General features: G+C 43.7%; 1 protein-coding gene across 3 annotated transcripts in view; it reads right to left on the reverse strand.

Annotated features, from left to right (window-relative positions):
* itga1 (integrin, alpha 1) overlaps positions 1 to 25,306 on the reverse strand; it is a 74,796-nt gene that overhangs the window by 36,880 nt on the left and 12,610 nt on the right. For 2 of the 3 annotated variants that reach the window (XM_042326579.1, XM_042326578.1), the window contains exons 2-8: positions 15,112 to 15,232; positions 10,872 to 10,984; positions 8,954 to 9,042; positions 6,232 to 6,346; positions 4,035 to 4,162; positions 809 to 957; positions 216 to 366 (exon numbers count right to left, since the gene is read on the reverse strand). In XM_042326579.1, the coding sequence (XP_042182513.1) occupies positions 216 to 366; positions 809 to 957; positions 4,035 to 4,162; positions 6,232 to 6,346; positions 8,954 to 9,042; positions 10,872 to 10,984; positions 15,112 to 15,232 (866 nt within the window). The remainder of the gene's footprint in view (positions 1 to 215; positions 367 to 808; positions 958 to 4,034; positions 4,163 to 6,231; positions 6,347 to 8,953; positions 9,043 to 10,871; positions 10,985 to 15,111; positions 15,233 to 25,306) is intronic. The other variant, XM_042326580.1, reaches the window with a different exon arrangement.

The following is a 25,306-nucleotide window of genomic DNA, read 5'->3' on the forward strand; positions in this document are numbered from 1 at the left end:
CCCTTATCCTGCCTGCACCAAGCTAGCGAACCATCTAACCTAGGTGATGGATTGTGTGTTTATTTGAAGTATGTGAAAGGACCTGGATGTGAGCTTGTCCTGACTACAAGGTCTGTTACAGCTCTGCTCTCACTGAGGTGAGGAATACGATGGATGAGGTATTGTGGTTATTGAGGTATTATGGCCTTACACTTTTGAGATGGCCTCATACTCACAGCGATACCGAACCTCTCGATATCGTCCTCCTCACATTCTTTGATGACCTTGTCGAGGTTATAAAAGTCATGTGACTCTCCGTCCGTCACAATTATCATGACCTTCTTGACCCCCGGCCGCGCCCCTCGCTCCACAGTGAAGGCCTCTTTCCTGAAGGGACAACGGGGTCAATCAGAGGTCAAAGGTCAAAGGTCATGGCATAAGTAGTGACATCCCTGTGATCATGAGATGTGGAAAATAGCATTTTACATCAGATCTAGTAACACAAAGGAAAGAGTGTGTTTCTGCGTTCAGGACACACAAACCATTAGGCATTAGAATATTTAATTTAATTGAAGCAAACACCCTTAATTAACCCTTAACCCTTAACCCTTAACCCTTAACCCTTAATTCTAGACATTAAGAGAGAGCAACACCTTGAAAATACTTCATTCATTTTCACTCACTTCACACACTGTACAAGAAATAGACATGCTTAATTAACTGATAGGAACATTCAACTCAGCTGAACTCAATTCAATTAAGTCGAATTGAAATAAATTGAGCAGGACAAAACTGTACCAGACACCCCTGGTTTACTGTTGTACTGTACCTTGCCGTGTCAATTCCCAGGGCGGTCATAGTCTTGAAACCTGTTTGCTGGGGAAGTTTCGCCACTTTGGCCAGGAGGGATTGAGTGGTATCAAACTGGCTGAGGTTGACATTGTGAGTGACTTTCTCTCCATACGACACAATGCCCACCTGGAACAGAAATATTATATTCAGACAGACTGACACTCACTCAAATACTCATCTCATCTTACTCACTCTCTTCCCTTCAACCTCCTTTACCCTCATCTCACTCTTTCCAATTCAACCTCCTTTACCCTCATCTCACTCACTCTAATTCAACCTCCTTTACCCTCATCTCACTCTCTTCCCTTCAACCTCATCTCACACGTTCCAATTCAACCTCCTTTACCCTCATCTCACTCTCTTCTCTTCAACCTCATCTCACTCTTTCCAATTCAACCTCCTTTACCCTCATCTCACTCTCTTCCCTTCAGCCTCATCTCACTCTTTCCAATTCAACCTCCTTTACCCTCATCTCACTCTCTTCCCTTCAACCTCATCTCACTCTTTCCAATTCAACCTCCTTTACCCTCATCTCACTCTCTTCCCTTCAACCTCATCTCACTCTTTCCAATTCAACCTCCTTTACCCTCATCTCACTCTCTTCCCTTCAACCTCATCTCACTCTTTCCAATTCAACCTCCTTTACCCTCATCTCACTCTTTCCAATTCAACCTCCTTTACCCTCATCTCACTCTCTTCCCTTCAACCTCATCTCACTCTTTCCAATTCAACCTCCTTTACCCTCATCTCACTCTTTCCAATTCAACCTTTTACCCTCATCTCACTCTTTCCAATTCAACCTCCTTTACCCTCATCTCACTCTCTTCCCTTTACCCTCATTTCACTCTCTCTAATTCAACCTCCTTTACCCTCATCTCACTCTTTCCAATTCAACCTCCTTTACCCTCATCTCACTCTTTCCAATTCAACCTCCTTTACCCTCATCTCACTCTCTTCCCTTCAACCTCATCTCACTCTTTCCAATTCAACCTCCTTTACCCTCATCTCACTCTTTCCAATTCAACCTCCTTTACCCTCATCTCACTCTTCCCACTTCAACCTCCTTTACCCTCATCTCACTCTCTCTAATTCAACCTCCTTTACCCTCATCTCACTCTCTTCCCTTCAACCTCCTTTACCCTCATCTCACTCTTTCCAATTCAACTTTTACCCTCATCTCCCTTTCCCCTCATCTCACTCTTTCCAATTCAACCTCCTTTACCCTCATCTCACTCTTTCCAATTCAACCTCATCTCACTCTTTCCAATTCAACCTCCTTTACCCTCATCTCACTTTTTCCAATTCAACCTCCTTTACCCTTATCTCACTCTTTCCAATTCAACCTCCTTTACCCTCATCTCACTCTTTCCAATTCAACCTCATCTCACTCTTTCCAATTCAACCTCCTTTACCCTCATCTCACTTTTTCCAATTCAACCTCCTTTACCCTTATCTCACTCTCCTCCCTTCAACCTCCTTTACCCTCATCTCACTCTCCTCACTTCATCTCCCTTTACCCTCATTTCACTCTCTCTAATTCAACCTCCTTTACCCTAATTTCACTCTCTCTAATTCAACCTCCTTTACCCTCATTTCACTCTCTCTAATTCAACCTCCTTTACCCTCATCTCACTCTCTTCCCTTCAACCTCCTTTACCCTCATCTCACTCTCTCTAATTCAACCTCCTTTACCCTCATCTCACTCTCTTCCCTTCAACATCCTTTACCCTCATCTCACTCTCTCTAATTCAACCTCCTTTACCCTCATCTCACTCTCTCTAATTCAACCTCCTTTACCCACATCTCACTCTCTCCAATTCCCTCTTTTCTAACTGTCCCTTCCTGTGACACACTCCAATGCTCCGAGACAGTCTGGTAAGGGAGGATATGTGGTTTGGTCTGGTGATTCTAATGTGATGTCATTCTCTTTTTAAAGCAGGGAGGATACTTATCCGGCTATGGAATATGTGATCTACAAAGGGAGAACTTAATAGGACAATATTTTCCAGCGCAGCACAGAGGAAAATGGTTATTTCACCATTAAACTAAACCACTGTGAACCAGCTCCTCTCCAGGGTCTGGGGTATTCTGAAGAGGAATCTCGACATAATGCCCTTGGACATTAAACTATTAACAGTATGGATGATGATTTAACAGTGGTTATTGTGAGACTAATGAACAATGACTGTAATGAATAGTTTAATAATCATAGAACTCAAAAGCAAGACGGTGACATACTACGCTGTTAAATAATGAGAAGATAGTGAATTGCATCAGTAGAACGTGACGACCCAGTTTATCAGTAGAATGTGATGACCCAGTTTATCAGTAGAATGTGATGACCCAGTTTATGAGGTTAATGAGCTGGTTGTCTCTTTATATCTTCTCTATTTCCGTCCTCTATTCTCCATTCTATCCTCTATCCCAACCTTCTGTTCCTCTATTCTCAGTTCTATCCTCTATCCTAACCTTCTATCCCTCTTTTCTATATTCTACCCTCTATCCCAACTTTCTATTCCTCTATTCTCTATTCTATCCTCTAACCAAACCTTCTATCCCTCTTTTCTATATCCCAACCTTCTATCCCTCTATTCTCTATTCTACCCTCTATCCCAACCTTCTATCCCTCTTTTCTCTATCCCAACCTTCTATCCCTCTATTCTTTATTCTATCCTCTGTCCCAACCTTCTATTCCTCTATTCTCTATTCTGTCCTCTGTCCTCTGTCCTAACCTTCTATCCCTCTATTCTCTATTCTACCCTCTAACCAAACCTTCTATCCCTCTTTTCTCTATCCCAACCTTCTATTCCTCTATTCTCTATTCTATCCTCTAACCAAACCGTCTATCCCTCTTTTCTCTATCCCAACCTTCTATCCCTCTATTCTCTATTCTACCCTCTAACCCAACCGTCTATTCCTCTATTCTCTATTCTACCCTCTATCCTAACCTTCTATCCCTCTATTCTCTATTCTACCCTCTAACCCAACCTTCTATTCCTCTATTATTTACTCTATTCCCCGATCCTAGCCTTCTATCCCTCTCTCATTCATGGGCCAGAGTAGTTGATACTGGGTTCTTACAGGGTTCTTTGATGAAAATGTTCTACCTGTCTGGAATCATAAATGGTTCTCCTACAGTGACAAAGTGGACCTTCATCTAAGGTGAAACCCATGTGTTCTAGTGTACTGAAAGGAGAAATCACCTGGGACAGTTTAGCTCCAATTTCGATATTCTTCAGAAACTTGACCAGGAAATCAATGATGCTGGTCCAGGGCCAGATACTGTTGGAGCCGTCAAGAACCATGACAATGTCAAGCTCTTTGGCACACTCTGTAATGGGGCAGTTATTATTGGTGTAACACAACCAATATACAGTATCACATATCACATACAATGTAGAAGTCCATTAAAGAACATTACATATGTGTTTTGTACAGTATTGTTTAAACTATAGTTGACAACAGTTTTGACAATAAATGCATTAAATAGTTGGCTTGGGCTGTGGAGAGAGATGAAGAGAGGTGGAGAGAGGTAGAGAGAGATGTGGAGAGAGGAGAGAGGTGGAGAGGGGTAGAGAGAGGTGGAGAGAGGAGAGAGATGAAGAGAGGTGGAGAGAGAGAGAGAGATGTGGAGAGAGGTGGAGGGGTAGAGAGAGGTGGAGAGAGGAGTAGAGGTGGAGAGAGATGGAGAGAGAGGAGAGAGGTGGAGAGAGATGTGGAGAGAGGAGAGAGGTGGAGGGGGTAGAGAGAAGTGGAGAGAGAGAGAGTGGAGAGAGGTGAAGAGAGGTGGAGAGAGGAGGAGTGAGGTGGAGAGAGGTAGAGAGAGTGGAGAGAGGAGAGAGGTGGAGAGAGGTGGAGAGAGGTGAAGAGAGGAGGAGTGAGGTGGAGAGAGGTGAAGAGAGGTGGAGAGAGGAGGAGTGAGGTGGAGAGAGGTAGAGAGAGATGCGGAGAGAGGAGAGAGGTGGAGAGAGGTGGAGAGAGGTGAAGAGAGGAGGAGTGAGGTGGAGAGAGGTGAAGAGAGGGAGAATGCTACAACACAGCTCTCCCATCTAGTTCCTCTAAGACCTGTACAAATATTTGTAACTTATATTTTAAAAGTAATGTAATGGACATGCCTTTTAAGTGGTATGCTGGCATGGATTTTGAAACACATTCACAGGCTACATTAGAACCCACTTAGAATTCATGTCCATTACTGTGCCTAAAACTACAGAGTGGTGAGGAGCTGTGGAGTTCACTGTGGAGTTCACTGTGGAGTTCACTGTGGAGTTCACTGTGGAGTTCACTGTGGAGTTCACTGTGGAGTTCACTGTGGAGTTCACTGTTCTGTTTACCTTCACTCACTGATCCCTCAGTGTGAAGAGAAGACAGAGATGACAACTCACTAAACTCGGTCCTAACTTGGGCATGCATGGGGGAGTTGAGAGACTGAACAGTAGTTTACGCTAAGCGGAATGTTCTTATGTACACAAGTGATGTCTCTCTCTGGCCACGTGGCTCTGAGGTATGGGAATGGAGGAATGGAGAGTGTTGGGGCGGGGTGGAGAGAGATGGTGAGTAGAGGTTTGAGGGATAGTGTTTCTCTGGTCTGTGTTTTATTTATAATTTTTTATTTAACCTTTATTTAACTAGGCAAGTCAGTTAAAAACTCATTCTTATTTACAATGACGGCCTACCAAAAGGAAAAAGGCCTCCTGTGGGGACGGTGGCCTGACTTAGAATTCCTCACAATCAAATGTCGACCGCATTATTATCTATTATCTACCAAGGGAATTCTCTTCGATTATAATCACAGCCGTATATATTCCCCCCCAAGCAGACACATCAATGGCCCTGAACTAACTTTATTTGACTCTTTGCAAACTGGAAACCACATATCCTGAGGCTGCATTCATTGTAGCTGGGGATTTTAACAAGGCTAATCTGAAAACAAGACTCCCTAAATTGTAGCAGCATATCGATTGCGCAACCAGGGCTGGTAAAACCAACAACATTAAAATGTGTTCTGTGTTCTGTGCCTTGGGGTGGAGGGAAGTTGAGAGGAATAGGGGGTGTAGCAGCAAGGTTGCTCAAGATTGACTTTGAAATTAGACGTACTAAGGACATTGGGAGATGCCTTCAAAACCCGCCACTAGGGGCAGCGTTGAGCGCGATGCAATTACCATCAAGTAGGCTTGGGTTTTGCTAGGGTGCTGCGGATCAGGATGGCGGATGGGCGTAAGCCGCGAACTCCAGCTCTGAGGGTCATGTGTTTAATAACCCTAACCCAATCCCAAACCTTAACCATTAACTTAACCAATTGGAATGAATGCCTAAACTTAACAGTGTAGTTGTTTCTGTGTGTAAAGGGAGGAGTGTGAGGGGTACTGTCGTCTAGCTAGAGTTAGGGTGAACTTGTACCTTGCACAGCCGGGGCGATGGAGTTGAGCACCTGGAAGGTTGAGCTGACGTTGGTACAGACCCCAGAGATGTATGTCTGCTGACCACACATGTAGCCGTACTGTGGACCACAAGCCTGGAAGACAAGAGCACACATGTGCACACACACACACTTGTCACGGCGGGATCTGAAACAGGGTTTGCCACAGGAAAAACCTTAACTCTTAGCCCAATAGGAAATGCACACAGACACACACACCGGGTTAAGGTGTTTAATTTGGACTCAAAGTAACTGTCTCTCTGAAGTACATGATCTGATTGGTTAAGAAGACTCTCTATTCAACAGTCCTTATATGAGCAGTGAGGTATAAGCCCAGTAAAAAGGCAGAGAGGAAAGTTCTGGTCAGACCCGGGCCTTGTAATTAATCTCTGAGAGAGACAGAGAGAGAGAGAGAGAAACAGGGAGAAACAGAGAGAGAGAGAGAGACAGAGAGAGAGAGAGAGACAGAGACAGAGAGAGAGATAAACAGGGAGCGAGAGAGAGAGAGACAGAGAGAGAGAGAGACAGAGAGAGACAGAGAGAGAGAGAAACAGGGAGAGAGAGAGAGACAGAGAGAGAGAGAGACAGAGAGAGAGAGAGACAGAGAGAGAGAGACAGAGAGAGAGAGAGAGAGAGAGAGAGATACAGGGAGAGAGAGAGAGAGAAACAGGGAGAGAGAGAGAGAGAGAGAAACAGGGAGAGAGAGAGAAAGAGAGAGAGAGAGAAACAGGGAGAGAGAGAGAGAGAGAGAGAGAGAGAGAGAGAGAGAGAGAGAGAGAGAGAGAGAGAGAAAGTGAGATGGGGGTCTGCAATTGCAAACAATATTTGGAAAATGGAATTACTTTAAATACTTTAAATTTAACAACCGTACAGTGTGTGTGATATATATGTCAGCTCTACATACAGTCACAACCGTACAGTGTGTGTGATATATATGTCAGCTCTACATACAGTCACAACCGTACAGTGTGTGTGATATATATGTCAGCTCTACATACAGTCACAACCGTACAGTGTGTGTGATATATATGTCAGCTCTACATACAGTAACAATCGTACAGTGTGTGTGATATACAGTTGAAGTCGAAAGTTTACATACACTTAGGTTGGAGTCATTAAAACTCGTTTTTCAACCACTCCACAAATTTCTTGTTAACAAACTATAGTTTTGGCAAGTCGGTTAGGACATCTACTTATTATTTCACTTATAATTCACTGTATCGCAATTCAAGTGGGTCAGAAGTTTACATACACTAAGTTGACTGTGCCTTTAAACAGCTTGGAAAATTTCAGAAAATTATGTCATGGCTTTAGAAGCTTCTGATAGGCTAAGTGACATCATTTGAGTCAATAGGAGGTGTACCTGTGGATGTATTTCAAGGTCTACCTTCAAACTCAGTGCCTCTTTGCTTGACATCATGGGAAATTCAAAAGAAATCAGCCAAGACCTCAGAAAAAAATGGTGACCTCCACAAGTCTGGTTCATCCTTGGGAGCAATTTCCAAACGCCTGAAGGTACCACGTTCATTTGTACAAACAATAGTACGCAAGTATAATCACTATGGGACCACGCAGTCGTCATCCCGCTCAGGAAGGAGACGCGTTCTGTCTCCTAGAGATGAACGTAAAAGTGCAAATCAATCCCAGAACAACAGCAAAGGACCTTGTGGTCTGGGTACAAAAGTATCGATATCCACAGTCAAACGAGTCCTACATCAACCTGAAAGGCTCAGCAAGGAAGAAGCTACTGCTCCAAAATCGCCATTAAAAGCCAGACTACGGTTTGCAACTGCACATGGGGACAAAGATCATTCTTTTGGAGAAATGTCCTCTGGTCTGACGAAACAAAAATAGAACTGTTTGGCCATAATGACCATCATTATGTTTGGAGGAAAAAGGGGGAGGCTTGCAAGCCAAAGAACACCATCCCAACTGTGAAGCACGGGGGTGGCAGCATCATGTTGTTGGGGTGCTTTGCTGCAGGAGGGACTGGTGCACTTCACAAAATAGATGGCATCCTGAGGAAGGAAAATTATGTGGATATATTGAAGCAACATCTCAAGACATCAGAACTTAAAGCTTGGTCGCAAATGGACAATGACGTCAAGCATACACCCAAAGTTGTGGCAAAACGGCTTAAGGACAACAAAGTCAAGGCCTTGGAGTGGCCATCACAAAGCCCTGACCTCAATACTATAGAAAATGTGTGGGCAGAACTGAAAAAGTGTGTGCGAGCAAGGAGGCCTACAAAACTGACTCAGTTTCACCAGCTCTGTCAGGAATGGGCCAAAATTCACCCAACTTATTGTGGACGGCTTGTGGAAGGCTACCCGAAACGTTTGACCCAAGTTAATCAATTTAAAGGCAATGCTACCAAATACTATTTGAGTGTGTGTGAACTTCTGACCCACTGGGAATGTGATGAAAGAAATAAAAGTTGAAATATATCATTCTCTCTACTATTATTCTGACATTTTGCGTTCTTAAAATAAAGTGGTGATCCTAAATGACCTAAGACAGGGAATTTTTACTAGGATTAGATGTCAGGAATTGTGAAAAACTGAGTTTAAATATATTTGGCTAAGGTGTATGTAAACCTCCGACTTTACCTGTATATGTCATCTCTACATACAGTAACAACTGTACAGTCCACTGGCTCTTGCAGTCCAGGGCTGCCATCTACATTGTCACGTGTCCTCTTACCAGAAAGCCTCCTTGAGGGTTGGTAACCAACGTCGTTCCCATGGTCATGTTTTCCTTGACTTCGTGTAAATTAGGAATTGTTGTGTTTTCTGGGAAAATATGGAATAAAGAAAAAACAGCTGCTCAAATTCCTGTATAATTTTCCCATAGAAAGAGAGACAGACCACCCCTCAAGCCCCTCTTGAACCCCTCCGGACTTCACTTTTAACAATGTGCACTATTGACATGTAGTTATTTATAGGATCGTTCATTACTTGAGCTATGATCTAACTCTACAGTCTTCATATTTTGTTTTCCAGCATAAATACTGTAGTCTGGTAAGAGCATGACTCTAGCTATGCCAGGGTTGTGAGTTTTGATTCCAGCTAGGGTCACAAATAGTCAAATGTATGCATGCTCTCACTGTTGTAAGTCTGTTAGGGTGAACGTGTCTGCTAAATGATATATCCTCTATGTATAATTACATGTGATCTCTGTCTAGTAGCGTTTTTTTAAGTCATCTCATCAGTAATCATGTAGGCTACTCTCATTATGTACTTTCTCTCTGTAGGTATTCTCATATTCACATAATTCACATCACACCCAGTGGCTGCAGAACAAAGAAGCCATCAAGCTATAGGACAATGCAGCCATTGTAAGACTGACACTGTATATGACCAGATTGTCATGTGGAGGACAGATACCCTTATATCTCTTACAACCTTTAGCAGGTTATACATAAACAATGCATTTTCTACACCTACTTCTACACCTGCATTGCTTGCTGTTTGGGGTTTTAGGCTGGGTTTCTGTACAGCACTTTGAGATATCAGCTGATGTACGAAGGGCTATATAAATTGATTTGATTTGATTTGATTTTCTACAGATGCCAAAACAACAGATAATGTTCATGTTAAATATATAATAAATTCTATTATGTATCCCAAATGTAATTGATTAAATTCCATTAAATTGATTTAGTAATCCTAACTAAGCTCAACCCATGGGGCGGTGCACAATTGGTCCAGCGTCGTCGTCCGGGTTAGGTGAGGGTTTGACAGGGGTAGTCCGTCATTGTAAAATAAGAATTTGTTCTTAATTAAAGTGACTTTCCTAGTTAAATAAATGTTCAATAAAATAAATAATAAATCTTGCCTGCTGGAAGTGAGTCAGTATCAGGGTTGGGGTCAAAACCATTTCATTTCAGTCAATGAAGTTTCCTTCCTTGATTTACTTTACTGAAATGGAATTGACCCCAACCTTGTTCAGTATTGAGTCAGCGTCATTAGAAGGCCAGAAGCTGAAGCATGAAGCAGTGGAATGGAGTCATATTGGTTATCTGGTTAGTTAATGATAATACAGTTGTGAGTGGATGAGATGAGACATTAGAATCCTGTTTATGTAGTGTCTTCCTGTTCTGCTGTCGTTCTGCTGTGCTTCACGTCCTGTCCAGCACACTGCCAGGGAGGCAGGGAGTCCCAGACCAGACCAGCACACCATACAATATTAGAGGCTATGCCTTAGATCAGCTAGTGCTGACAACTGGAGAATCAATAACGCAGTATCAATGGCACAAACACACACACGTTTGTGTAACTACCCTTGTGGGGACCAACCCTAACCCTTAACCTAACCCCAAACTTAAACCTAACCCCTAACCCTTACCCTAATTGTAAACCTAACCCTAAGCCTAAAATAGCCTCTTTCCTTGTGGGGACCTGCGAAATGTCTCCAGTTGTCCGAGTTTTCCTTGTTTTACTATACTTGACCTCACAAGGATAGTTAAAACACACGCACGCACGCACACACACACACACACACAAACACGCACGCACGCACACGCGCGCACGCACACGCACACACACACACACACACACACACACACACACACACACACACACACACACACACACACACACACACACACACAGGCTCTCACCAGGCAGCTCCAGTTTGATACATCTAGGGTTTGGTCCTTGACCCACACGGCATTTGTAGACATCTCCAGTCCGTTTGGCTGGCTGGCCGGCCAGGGGAGAACCAATCAGCACCCTTTAAAGAGAGACAGAGGAGAGAGGTTAGCAGACTATTCCATACCCCAGCCACCATACATTTGACAGGATATGGTGACATTGTAAGCAACAACTGGAAATCACCTCATGACCAGGGGTTGAGTTCTTGGTTTTTCTCACTAACAAAACACTATAAGAAAAAGTATCTGAAAAAATGCAGTGGAAAGTATACATTTGAACAGTTAGGCCTACCATGTTTACTCATTACGTTGTTTACATGTTCTGAGTGAGTAACCCACACTCTGCGTTGCAATACAGCTTGTTAGCTGAGTGCCATAACAAACTCCAGCTGGGCTTGGTTCTCTCTCAGAAATCTTTTGAGTAGGATACGAGTCTAAACTATGCTAGTTATCTGCTAGCATGTAAACAGTCCGCTAATTAACATTCCACCCTCCTAATGGCCCCTGATCACCTAAAGAGGGAGCCAGCGGTGGGAACACACACACACAGCCATCTGAGAGAGAGAAAGCTGTAATCATCTCAGATCACACAGCTACAGTTACATACTGTATAGACATCTGTGCCTGACCCTCACTGTCCTAGCACTCTGTCCAGGCACACTGACCTAGCTGTCCTAGCACACTGACCTAGCTGTCCTAGCACACTGTCCTAGCACACTGTCCTAGCACTCTGTCCAGGCACACTGTCCTAGCACACTGACCTAGCATACTGTCCTAGCACACTGACCTAGCACACTGTCCTAGCACACTGACCTAGCTGTCCTAGCACACTGTCCTAGCACTCTGTCCAGGCACACTGTCCTAGCACACTGACCTAGCATACTGTCCTAGCACACTGACCTAGCACACTGTCCTAGCTGTCCTAGCACACTGTCCTAGCTGTCCTAGCACACTGACCTAGCACACTGTACTAGCACACTGACCTAGCACACTGTCCAAGCACACTTTCCTAGCACACTGACCTAGCACACTGTCCTAGCACACTATCCTAGCTGTTCTAGCACACTGTCCTAGCACACTGTCCTAGCTGTCATAGCACACTGACCTAGCACACTGTACTAGCACACTGACCTAGCACACTGTCCAAGCACACTTTCCTAGCACACTGACCTAGCACACTGTCCTAGCACACTATCCTAGCTGTTCTAGCACATTGTCCTAGCACACTGACCTAGCTCACTGACCTAGCTGTCATAGCACACTGACCTATGACACTATCCTAGCACACTGACCTAGCTGTCCTAGCACACTGTCCTAGCACTCTGTCCAGGCACACTGTCCTAGCACACTGTCCTAGCACACTGACCTAGCACACTGTCCTACCACACTGACCTAGCTGTCCTAGCACACTGTCCAAGCACACTGAACTAGCACTCTGTCCAAGCACACTGACCTAGCACTCTGTCCAAGCACACTGTCCTAGCACACTGAACTAGCACACTGTCCAAGCACTCTGTCCAAGCACACTGACCTAGCACTCTGTCCAAGCACACTGTCCAAGCACACTGACCTAGCACTCTGTCCAAGCACACTGACCTAGCACACTGACCTAGCACTCTGTCCAAGCACACTGACCTAGCACTCTGTCCAAGCACACTGAACTAGCACTCTGTCCTAGCACTCTGTCCAAGCACACTTTCCTAGCACACTGACCTAGCACACTGACCTAGCACATTGACCTAGCACACTGTCCTAGCACACTGTCCTAGCTGTTCTAGCACACTGACCTAGCACACTGTCCAAGCTGTCATAGCACACTGACTGAGCACACTGTCCTAGCACACTGACCTAGCTGTCCTAGCACACTGTCCTAGCACACTGACCTAGCTCACTCACCTAGCTGTCATAGCACACTGTCCTAGCACACTGTCCTAGCTGTCCTAGCACACTGTCCTAGCACACTGAACTAGCACACTGACCAAGCACACTGACCTAGCACACTGTCCTAGCACACTAACCTAGCACACTGACCTAGCACACTGACCTAGCACACTGTCCTAGCACACTGACCTAGCATACTGACTTAGCACATTGTCCTAGCACACTGTCCTTGCACACTGACCTAGCACACTGACCTAGCACACTGAACTAGCACACTGACCAAGCACACTGACCTAGGACACTGTCCTAGCACACTGTCCTAGCACACTGACCTAGCACACTGTCCTAGCACACTGTCCTAGCACACTGTCCTAGCACACTGACCTAGCACACTGACCTAGCACACTGTCCTAGCACACTGACCTAGCACACTGACCTAGCACACTGACCTAGCACACTGACCTAGCCCTTGCTTTGAGTGAGAGGTGTCTAATGGTGCCATTCCATCTGTGAATGATCACTCACCTACAGTAACCCAGTTTACGATCACACACCTCACATTTACAGTAACCCAGGTTACGATCACACACCTCACATCTACAGTAACCCAGGTTAAGTAACGTAGGCATCTAGGCACAAATTCTCTCTCTTTCTCTATCTCTCTGACTTTAAGGGAGGTTTGTGTAAATTATAAGCCCAACCAAGGCTCTGCTCCAATATCAACACATACTGCTAGCATATGGTATGTTAGTATGTGTAGTATTTGTGCACTAGAAAGTAACTGGAACTATCAGGTCTTGCTTTAACATGATCTTTGGGTGAAATTACAAGTGTAAACATGCCTTCAAGTGGTATGCAAGTGTGGATATTGGAACAAACACATAACTAACCCTCGTCACTCTTATACAGTGGTATCTATCTGTGTACACGTGAGAGTAACTGGAGCCATCAGGGAATTCTCTACATGAACTCTGTAAAAGAAGAAAGCTGTGGGATCGTTCATCGTTCCTCATCACAGCTGCTCCTGCTGATTGAGAAGGACTGAATTACAGTAACTGGTCCCATATGAGTTTAATAAGCCCATTCCAGCTGAATGTATGTGGATAGTTAGCTAGTTAGAGGTTGAGTCCCAAATGGCCCCCTATATGGCCCTCTTTATATGAGACAGACGGTGTTAGGCTGCAGGCCTAACTGATATAAGCGGGAATGGGATGGGGAGTTCGGGGTGTAGAACAACCTCTTTTTGTTTCTCTTTTCTTTACATACCAATTTTATTATTACAAAATCCTGTATGTTCAATATGTTAATTTCTCTAAAAAGGCAAAAATTATGAAATTGTCAACTTTACAGGGAGGGACACACAAGTCACGATATGATTGCAATCGGTATTGCAAGATACTGTATCTCAATGTTGAACTTGTTCAGCTAACAGGAAACCAAACTACTGTCAGGGTTGGGGTCAATTCCATTTCAATTCCAGTCAATTCAGAAACTAAACCAAATTCCAATTCCAATTGAAAATGTTCCTCATTGAAATTCATTGAAGAGATTTAGAATTGGAATTTCAGTGTACTTCTTGAATTGATTGGAATTTAAATGGAATTGACCCCAACCCTGACTACCAGGACAGTGGTCTTGTCTGAAATCTGTCTTGCCTACTACTTACTAAAACTACATACTGTGTACTAATCGTACTACATCATTTTTTGGAAAGCAGTGATTAGTCAAAAACCAATACAGTGAGCAACAAATAACGAACTAGGCTCACCCATCATGAGAATGCGTCATCCAATGTGCATGCTATTCGTTACATTTATTAAAGAGATCGTCCTCTTATTTCATTATCAGCTGATGATAAGCTGCTGTCAAACACAGGTGAGTCTGGAAAGCCCATTCCCTTCCTCAAAAGTGTGCAGTGAATTCCACTCAATGAAAAGCCGAAATCATCTAAATTAGTATAACATCCTGGAATTTAAAGCATACTCGATTATCGAGATGTCACATACCCAACGTTCTATTTTCGCATACCTAAAATACTACTATTTAGAACGCAAGTATGGGTGTTCAGACATGGCCAGTGACATTTGTTAGAGTGGGTTCAAATAGACCTGGGTTCAAATAGTATTTGTTTTCTCTTTAAATACTTTGTGTTTTATTGAGCCTGGCTGGAGTGCCAGTTGGGTTGAGTTTGCTGTTTAAGCTTTTGGTACTATTTCATTGATTCCATGGAACCAGGCAAGCTTAATCAAGTGCAGCTAAAGTATTTGAAAGAAAACGGACACTATGTGAACCCAGGTCTTGTGGATGATAACACGAATGGACTCACCACTTCCCCTCACTGTTCTCAAACTGCTGGACTGAGTATCCAAACATGTCCTCCAGCGGACCATTGAAAGTCTCCCCATTCTTGTCATCCACGTTAAATGACAACACACACGGTATCAACACTGCAAGAAAAGAACTGTTGTTACTACAGAGAAAACAAAGACTTTTATTTGAGAAAAGATCTAGATGCAGTCAAAAACGTGATTTTCATGGGTTTTATATATATATTTACACACTATGAGGTTGTGAAAATGATGATAATGCCATTTTAGTGTAAGAGCTGTTTGAAAAGACCGCCTGAAATTTAAGCCTGTTTTGGTGGGATGGAGTTTTGGCATTCCATGGTGACATCACCAGGAGGTAAATTAGTTAGTAGACCAATAAAGAAAGAGAGTTCCAAACCTCTCTGCCAATAACAGCTCATTTTCAGTTTTCCCCTCCCCACTAAAACCACTCCCAGACAGTCCTAGCTAAATTCTTGCTTGAGAAATTGCTCTTTGCTAAGAAGCTATTATTGTTCCTTTTTGACCATTTTAATTGAAAATAATCACAGTAAGGTACTTAATTATTACCCAAAAATGATATGATACTGAGATAAAAATGTCATTTTGGTAAAATATTGCAGTGTCAATGATCTTCCCTCATATTTACAGAGTTATTGGCAAGCAGGAAAACTCTAAACCATAAATATTTACACAATATGTTACACAAACAAGAAGCATTGAAAAATCTAAACCATAAATATTTAAACAATATGTTACACAAACAAGAAGCATTGAAAAATCTAAACCATAAATATTTACACAATATGTTACACAAACAAGAAGCATTGAAAAATCTAAACCATAAATATTTAAACAATATGTTACACAAACAAGAAGCATTGAAAAATCTAAACCATAAATATTTACACAATATGTTACACAAACAAGAAGCATTGTAAAATCAACTGCAGAAATGCAGGATGAAAAACTGGTCACTTTTCCCACTTTTAGCACCATTTTGTTATTACAAGTTCTATGGGTGGTATCTTAAATGTTCCTAAATGGGGTTTTACTTGTGTTTTGTTACAAATGTAATGTTCGTCATGCCAATAAAGCATTTTGAATTGACCTGTATAGAATACAGAAGGCAGTGAGATGGACGTACTATAAGGAAATCATAATCATAACATTATATGACATTTGTAATTTCTTTATTATTATGGAACTTCTGTGAATGTAATGTTTATTGTTCATTTTTATTGTTTATTTCACTTTTGTATATTATCTACCTCACTTGCTTTGGCAATGTTAACATAGGTTTCCCATGCCAATAAAGCCCTTTGAATTGAATTGAATTGAGAGAGAGAAAGAGAGTGAGAAAGAGAGAAAGAGAGAAAGAGAGAGAGAAAGAAAGAGAGAGAGAGAAAGTGGGAGAGTAAGAGAAAGAAAGAGAGAGAGAGAGAGAGAGAGAGAGAGAGAGAGAGAGAGAGAGAAAGTGGGAGAGAGAGAGAGCCCTTCCTGTGTTCATAGAAGACAGAGGAATGTCAATGTCTGTCAGAGACCCCTCTGCGTCCTCTGACCTCTAACATCTGACCCCTTCAAGACAATGCCGTCTTCACCAGATCTCCACAGACCGCTATTTAGCTACTGTGAACTATGGATGGACTAAATATCTAAATATAGACTTTGAACGTCTCATTGTGCTTCCGCAACAACGACACTTTTCATTTTTAGTGTGCCATGGAATTCCTCCAAGCAATTTATTCAATTCCTGGATTTGTGAGGGGGATGCGAGGATTAGCAGAGCACTGCAACATGGGCCAAGATACTGAGTAGTAGAGGAGAGAGACAAAACACGAAGACCACAAAACACACAGAGGATGAATACTGGACACAACACAGACTTGTCTTCTAGTGACGAGGATGAGCATCCCACAGCCAAACATCACCAAAAACATACTGTACCGATGCCTACCGTATGGAGATCAGCTGTGGGAGTACACATTCACTTTCTGCTACACTTGGAGTTGGACACGGCGCCATGCAGGAAGCCTTAACACTGGTTGATTATGTATTTGTCACAGACAAACAGAAGCAGACAGAAGAACCAGTGTACTGTACTGAGTGTCAGAGAGCAGAGCAGACATGGTTAATATGAATGGTCCACGTGCAGCCAGTTAGCCACAGGCCTTCCATTCAAAGCTCACTGTAAGACTTCCAAGCCACTTTCCATTTCCAGTGCTTCATCTACTTTGTCTACAGCATATTCTGTAGGTATTTTACAGAGACCTCTTATTAAAATGTATTAAGCTGTCTGTACACTGCAGCCACTTGGACACCACTGCCCTTTCTCCAAATGAGTCCTTCTGTTCACACCAACTCTGACCTGTCCTAAGTTTTAGACAGCAAGACCAGAGCAAGACCATATGCCCCTATGTGGTCATGGTAATCAATCTGGTTCTGTTTTCTATACACCTCCTCCATGAATAACCCTACAGTACAGAACATTCCTAAGACCAGACTGGACTTGGTGAGTCATATTCAGGTTCTGTTTTCTAAACACCTCCTCCATGAATAACCCTACAGTACAGAACATTCCTAAGACCAGACTGGACTTGGTGAGTCATATTCAGGTTCTGTTTTCTATACACCGCCTCCTGTCCTAGTCTAGTGAGCCAGATACTTCCTCCCCAGCAATTCCTTTGTAAACAATTAGCCTGGGGACGAGGTTACTTCGGTCCAGTCCTGAGTTTGAATACCCTAACCAGTATGTGTCTGGGACCAGAGTATGAATGCCTCTATGTCCCCGAGACCAGACTGGATGGATGTGCTCCCAAGTGGCGCAGCGGTCTAAGGCACTGCATCTCAGTGCAAGAGGTGACACTAAAGTCCCTGGTTTGAATCCAGGCTGAATCACATCCGGACGTGATTGGGAGTCCCATAGGGAGGCGCACAACTGGACCAGTGTCGTCCGGGGTAGGCCGACATTGTAAATAAGAATTTGTTCTTAACTAACTTGCCTAGTTAAATAAATGTTACCCTTTGTTTTCTTAGGGAGCAACTGTTTTTCTATGGAGCTGTTCATTGCAGCATCTCCGTCCTGTCCTGACTTTAAATGTGTCCGTGAGCATCAGCACGGATATCATGGCTGGTTATTATCAGCCTCTGTTGTCTTTGGGAGCATCTACTTCGTTTTGGGGTGCTAGATAAACATGATGAGCTTCCTCTGCAATCTCCGATGTGGCTTGTAAACAGGAGCCATAGTTGTGTCCCGAATGGCACCCTACTCCCTTTGTAGTGCACTATACAGAGTCCATAAAGATCTGGTCAAACGTAGTACACTAAATAGGGAATAGGGTGCCATATGGGACACAAGCACAGACATGGCCAGAGACACAGATATACCCTGAGGTGCCTCCCAGAACAGTCAATCTCAGATCCATCGTCTGGACACTGAGAACAGGATGGAGAAGTAAGTCATTACACATCCCATAATTAAATAATACACTAATGCATGTAACAGGATGATAGGGCCAAATGGTGGTAATGCATGATACAGGGTGATAGGGCCACAGGGTGGTAATGCATGTTACAGGGTGATAGGGCCACTCAGTGGTAATGCATGTTACAGGGTGATAGGGCCACATGGTGGTAATGCATGTAACAGGGTGATAGGGCCACACAGTGATAATGCATATTACAGGGTGATAGGGCCACTCAGTGGTAATTCATGTTACAGGGTGATAGGGCCACATGGTGGTAATGCATGTAACAGGGTGATAGGGCCACACAGTGATAATGCATGTTACAGGGGGATAGGGCCACTCAGTGGTAATGCCTAATACAGGGTGATAGGGCCAAACGGTGGTAATGCATGATACAGGGTGATAGGGCCACAGGGTGGTAATGCATGTAACAGGGTGATAGGGCCACTCAGTGGTAATGTATGTTACAGGGTGATAGGGCCACATGGCGGTAATGCATGTTACAGGGTAATAGGGCCACATGGCGGTAATGCATGTAACAGGGTGATAGGGCCACACAGTGATAATGCATGTTACAGGGTGATAGGACCACTCAGTGGTAATGCATAATACAGGGTGATAGGGCCAAACGGTGGTAATGCATGATACAGGGTGATAGGGCCACAGAGTGGTAATGCATGTAACAGGGTGATAGGGCCACTCAGTGGTAATGTATGTTACAGGGTGATAGGGCCACATGGTGGTAATGCATGTTACAGGGTAATAGGGCCACATGGCGGTAATGCATGTAACGGGGTGATAGGGCCACACAGTGATAATGCATGTTACATGGTGATAGGACCAAACAGTGGTAATGCATGATACAGGGTGATAGGGCCACGGGGTGGTAATGCATGTAACAGGATGATAGGGCCACATGGTGGTAATGCATGTAACAGGGTGATAGGGCCACACAGTGATAATGCATGTTACAGGGTGATAGGGCCACACAGTGATAATGCATGTAACAGGGTGATAGGGCAACACAGTGATCATGCATGTAACAGGGTGATAGGGCCACAGGGTGGTAATGCATGTTACAGGGTGATAGGGCCAAGCGGTGGTAATGCATGTAACAGGGTGATAGGGCCAAACGGTCGTAATGCATGTTACAGGGTGATAGGGCCACAATGTGGTAATGCATGTAACAGGGTGATAGGGCCACACAGTGATAACGCATGTAACAGAGTGATAGGGCCACGTGGTGGTAATGCATATTACAGGGTGATAGGGCCACAGAGTGGTAATGCATGTTACAGGGTGATAGGGCCACCGGGTGGTAATGCATGTTACAGGGTGATAGGGCCACACGGTGGTGATGCATGTTACAGGGTGATAGGGCCACACTGTGGTAATGCATGTAACAGGGTGATAGGGCCACTCGGGGGTAATGCATGTAACAGGGTGATAGGGCCACACGGTGGTAATGCATGTTACAGGGTGATAGGGCCACACAGTGATAATGCATGTAACAGGGTGATAGGGCCACACAGTGATAACGCATGTAACAGAGTGATAGGGCCACTCGGGGTAATGCATGTAACAGGGTGATAGGGCCACACGGTGGTAATGCATGTTACAGGGTGATAGGGCCACAGGGTGGTAATGCATGTAACAGGGTGATAGGGCCACTCGGGGTAATGCATGTAACAGGGTGATAGGGCCACACGGTGGTAATGCATGTAACAGGGTGATAGGGCCACTCGGGGGTAATGCATGTAACAGGGTGATAGGGCCACACGGTGGTAATGCATGTTACAGGGTGATAGGGCCACACGGTGGTAATGCATGTTACAGGGTGATAGGGCCTAACAGCCTAGTGCTACCCCCAGACACACAAACACATCTGAACCAAATGAAAGACACACACGCGTGTGGTAGAGGATAACCATGGTCCTGATGAAGTAAAGGGTTTAAGAAAGGCCATCCTCAGGGCCCAAGCCAATTCAAGAAACATACGGGAGGATTTTTTTTTAATGATATTGCTGCTGATGCAGTATCATATAAAATGTTGGTCTCCATACCACCTTCTGTTCTGCCTGTATTAAATAAAGTCACCATCCCTGCATATCTGTTTGATTAATGATGAGTACAGTTCATAGTTGAGAGAGTGACAGAGAGAGATTGTGAGAGAGACAGAGAGAGAGACAGAGACAGAGAGACACACACACACACACACACACACACACACACACAACACCTCCCCTCTTCCATGTCCCTGCCAGAAAACACTGCTCATTTAGCTGATTCAAGATGGCCTCAAGCAAGAGGCCTTTTCCACTGATCACATTCAGGTCTGGATGATGTAGAGCCGTGGTTCCCAAACTTTTATAGTCCCGTACCCCTTCAAACATTCAACCTCCAGCTGTACCCCCTCTAGCAACAGGGTCAGCACACTCACAAATGTTGTTTTTTGCCATCATTGTAAGACTGCCACACACACACTATACGATACATTTATTAAACATAAGAATGAGGGTGAGTTTTTGTCACAATCCGGCTCATGGGAAGTGACAAAGAGCTCTTATAGGACCAGGGCACAAATAATCATAATCAAATAATAATAATCAATAATTTAGCTTTTTATTTAGCCATCTTACAAATGAAACGTTATTTGTTCATCAAAAATTGTGAAGAACTCAACACAGGTTAATGAGAAGAGTGAGCTTGAAAGGATGTAATAACTCTGCAATGTTGGGTTGTATTGGAGAGAGTCTCAGTCTTAAATCATTTTCCACACACAGTCTGTACCTGTATTTAGTTTTCATTCCAGTGAGGGCCAAGAATCCACTCTCACATAGGTACGTGGTTGAAAAGGGCATCAGTGTCTTAACAGCGCGATTTGCCAAGGCAAGAAACTCTGAGCGCAGCCCTATCCAGAAATCTGGCAGTGGCTTCTGATTATTTAAAATTTTCACAGAACCGCTTGTTGCAATTTCGATGAGGCTCTCTTGTTCAGATATTGGTAAGTAGACTGGAGGCAAGGCATGAAAGGGATAACGAATCCAGTAGTTTGTGTCGTCCGTTTCAGGAAAGTACCTGCATAATTGCTCACCCAGCTCACTCAGGTGGTTCGCTGTATCACATTTGACATTGTCCGTAAGCTTGAGTTAATTTGCACACAAAGAAATCATACAATGATGGAAAGACATGCGTGTTGGCCTTGTTAATGCAGACAGAGAAGAGCTCCAACTTCTTATAGCATCAATTCAAATCAAATCAAATGTTATTCGTCACTTACACGGTTAGCAGATGTTAATGCGAGTGTAGCGAAATGCTTGTGCTTCTAGTTCCGACCATGCAGCAATATCTAACAAGTAATCTAACCTAACAATTTCACAACAACTACCTTATACACACAAGTGTAAAGAAATTAATACGAATATGTATGCTTTTCTGAAAGGAGGGAGGGCCTTATATGCGTTGCGGAAGTTAAGAATAACAATGATCCAGGGTTTTTTCCAGCCCGGGTTGTGCAATCGATATGCTGATAGAATTTAGGGAGTCTTGTTTTTAGATTAGCCTTGTTAAAATCCCTAGCTACAATAAATGCAGCCTCGGGATATGTGGTTTCCAGTTTACATAGAGTCGAATGGAGTTCTTTCAGGGCCGTCGATGTGTCTGCTTGGGGGGGAATATATACGACTGTGATTATGATCGAAGAGAATTTTGTGCCGCACAATGAATATAGTAGCAGAAAGTCCCTGTAATCCTAGATTCAGATCATTCAGGTGAGAAACAACATCACCCAGACAGGCCAGTCGTGTGAGAAACTCGTCATCATGCAAGCGGTCTGACAAGTGAAAATGATGGTTAGTAAAGAAAACTTTAAGCTCGTCTCTCAATTTAAAAAAACGTGTCAATACTTTTCCCCTTGATAACCAGCGCACTTCTTCTGTATGTTGTAAAAGCGTGACATGGTTGCTGCCCATATCATTGCATAATGCAGAAAATACACGAGAGTTCAGGGGCCTTGCTTTAACAAAGTTAACCATTTTCACTATAGTGTCCAAAAATTATTTCAAGCTGTCAGGCATTCCCTTGGCAGCAAGAGCCTTTTGGTGGATGTTGTAGTGTACTGCTTGCATGCACGTTACCACTCCACTATGTCTTGCTATCATGGCTTTTGCGCCATCAATACAGATACCAACACATCTTGACCGCCAAAGTCCATTTGATGTCACAAAGCTGTCCAGTACTTTAAAAATATCTTCTCATGTTGTCCTGGTTTTCAGTGGTTTGCAGAAGAGGAAGTTTTCCTTAATTAATTGACCCCCCATAAACGTAACAGACATATACCAGGAGCTGTGCCAGGCCCGCCACGTCTGTTAGCTCATCCAGCTGTAACGCAAAGAATTCACTGGCTTGTAAGCGAAGCAGTAATTGTTTCAAAACATCTCCTGCCATGTCACTGATGCGTCGTGAAACAGTGTTGTTTGATGAAGGCATTGTCTGTATTGTTTTTTTGGCTTTTTCCCCAGCATTGTCCCAATCATATCCGCAGCAGGGGGAAGAATTAAGTCCTCCACAATAGTATGGGGCTTGCCTGTCCTAGCAATTCGGTAGCTCACCATATAAGTTGCAAGAATAACAGTTAATGTGATTGGATGTTAATTATTGGACTAGGTTGTATTGTTATTTCACTGAACACTAGATGGTTTCATTTTATTTTTGGCAGTGAAACAAGGCTACTCAGGCGAGAAAAAAAACTCACCCAAATGTACAGCCCCGTTGGAAAATATAAATGTACCATTTGAAAATGTCAAGAAAAAATGTTTTAAAATGTTTCTTTTATTTGAATCACATTTTTATTTGGGGTACCCCCGACGGCATTGCACGTACCTCAGTTTGGGAATACCTGATGTATAGGAAACGTGCTGCACTGAGGGGGACAGAAGAGGAACGTTTCCTTCCACTGGCCAGCCCTGCCTCCCACTAAGAATATCACAACATCTTGCATGTGTGTCCCGTCTTTGGGTGATTGAATTGAACAAGCACAATACACACATGCACACACAATAAACACCACACAGTACACAGACACACACACACACACACACACACACACACACACACACACACACACACACACACACACACACACACACACACACACAATCTAGAAGTGACTTAACACTCCCAGTGAGAGGCACTCAAATCCTTTCAGCACGTCTCAGATGAAATCCAGTCCTCCTCTGATGTGGGGTGATATATATACCAACCAGACCGACACCCTTTCTGCATCATGTCTGTGGTCGCCCCCGACCTGTCAGCCATGCTTAGCCACAATAAAGCCCACCTTAAATCAGCACTACAGGCCTGTTAGCCAGACTTAACCGTAAAACTGATCCCCAATCAGTGTTAGAAGTGTGATCAGCCACACTTGACAAAAGTAAAACTAACTGACCCTGTGAAAAACATAAAACTTCAGGTCTGGTAGCTATTAAGTGGAGCAACCTGACATTGATCTTACATTTCAGTTCAGGTTAGGTGGTGAGGTGAGCCGTGGTTAAACTGATCCTAAGTCAGTGTCTGGTGTTTGACCCTCTGAGCCAGACGTGATCACTAACTCAGTTCAGGCTAGCTAATGGTGAGCCGTGATAAAAAACGGATCCTAAATCAGTTCGCTAGAATCTGATCATTCCGGGAAGCAGTGTTCACTAACTCATTCCAGGCTGTGGTAAAACTGATCCTAAATCAGTTGGCAGGCAGTGGTCGTCAGGGAGGGAATTAAGAGACGTCAGCAGCACAGTGCTCTGCTCTCTAATGAGAAGGATAGTCTGACTCTGCTTCTCTGAGACATATGTTGGCATGGACCAGGAGCACATTCTCATACTCTCTATCCACCCCCCTCTCTCTCTGTGTTCCTCTCTCTCGTCCTAACTGCTTGGTCACTGTGTTCTGGGGAACACTCTCTTGGGTTGTTTTCTTTATTATGGGTTCTGACATTGGTTCTCTCTTGGGCTCTATTGGGTTCTGAAATTGGTTCTCTCTCTTGGGTTTCATTGGGTTCTGACATTGGTTATCTCTTGAGCTCTACTGGGTTCTGAAATTGGTTCTCTCTTGGGTTCTATTGGGTTCTGACATTGGTTCTCTCTTGGGTTCTATTGGGTTCTAATATTAGTTATCCCTTGGGCTCTACTGGGTTCTGACATTGGTTATCTCTTGGGTTCTGAAATGACTTTTTACTCCAACTGGATAGACTTCAACTTCTGCTGCGATCACTTCATTATGTTCACAGTAGAATTCATCTATTTGCTTAGTCACTGTTTTATGTGCTGCTTAGTCACTGTTTTATGTGCCGCTTAGTCACTGTTTTATGTGTCGCTTAGTCACTGTTTTATGTGCCGCTTAGTCACTATTTTATGCGCCACTGCTGCGCCAATCAGCTCCCGAGTGGTGCAGCGGTCTAAGGCACTTCATCTCAGTGCAAGAGGTGTCACTGCAGTTCCTGGTTCGTATCCAGGCTGCATCACATCCGGCTGTGATTGGGAGTCCCATAGGGCACACAATTGGCCCGGAGTTGGCCGTCATTGTAAATAACATGACTTGCCTAGTTAAATAAAATTTAAAAAATGTGTTGTTATATGATTAGGCTACAAAGTCATCTCTACCCGTAGATGTGGCTGTCTTTTTAGGGTCCCTATAAATCTCAGTGGAAAGTCATTTAATGTGTGCGTAGGATATA

This window comes from Oncorhynchus tshawytscha, linkage group LG09 (assembly GCF_018296145.1).
Source record: "Oncorhynchus tshawytscha isolate Ot180627B linkage group LG09, Otsh_v2.0, whole genome shotgun sequence".
NCBI classification, from domain to species: Eukaryota; Metazoa; Chordata; class Actinopteri; order Salmoniformes; family Salmonidae; genus Oncorhynchus; species Oncorhynchus tshawytscha.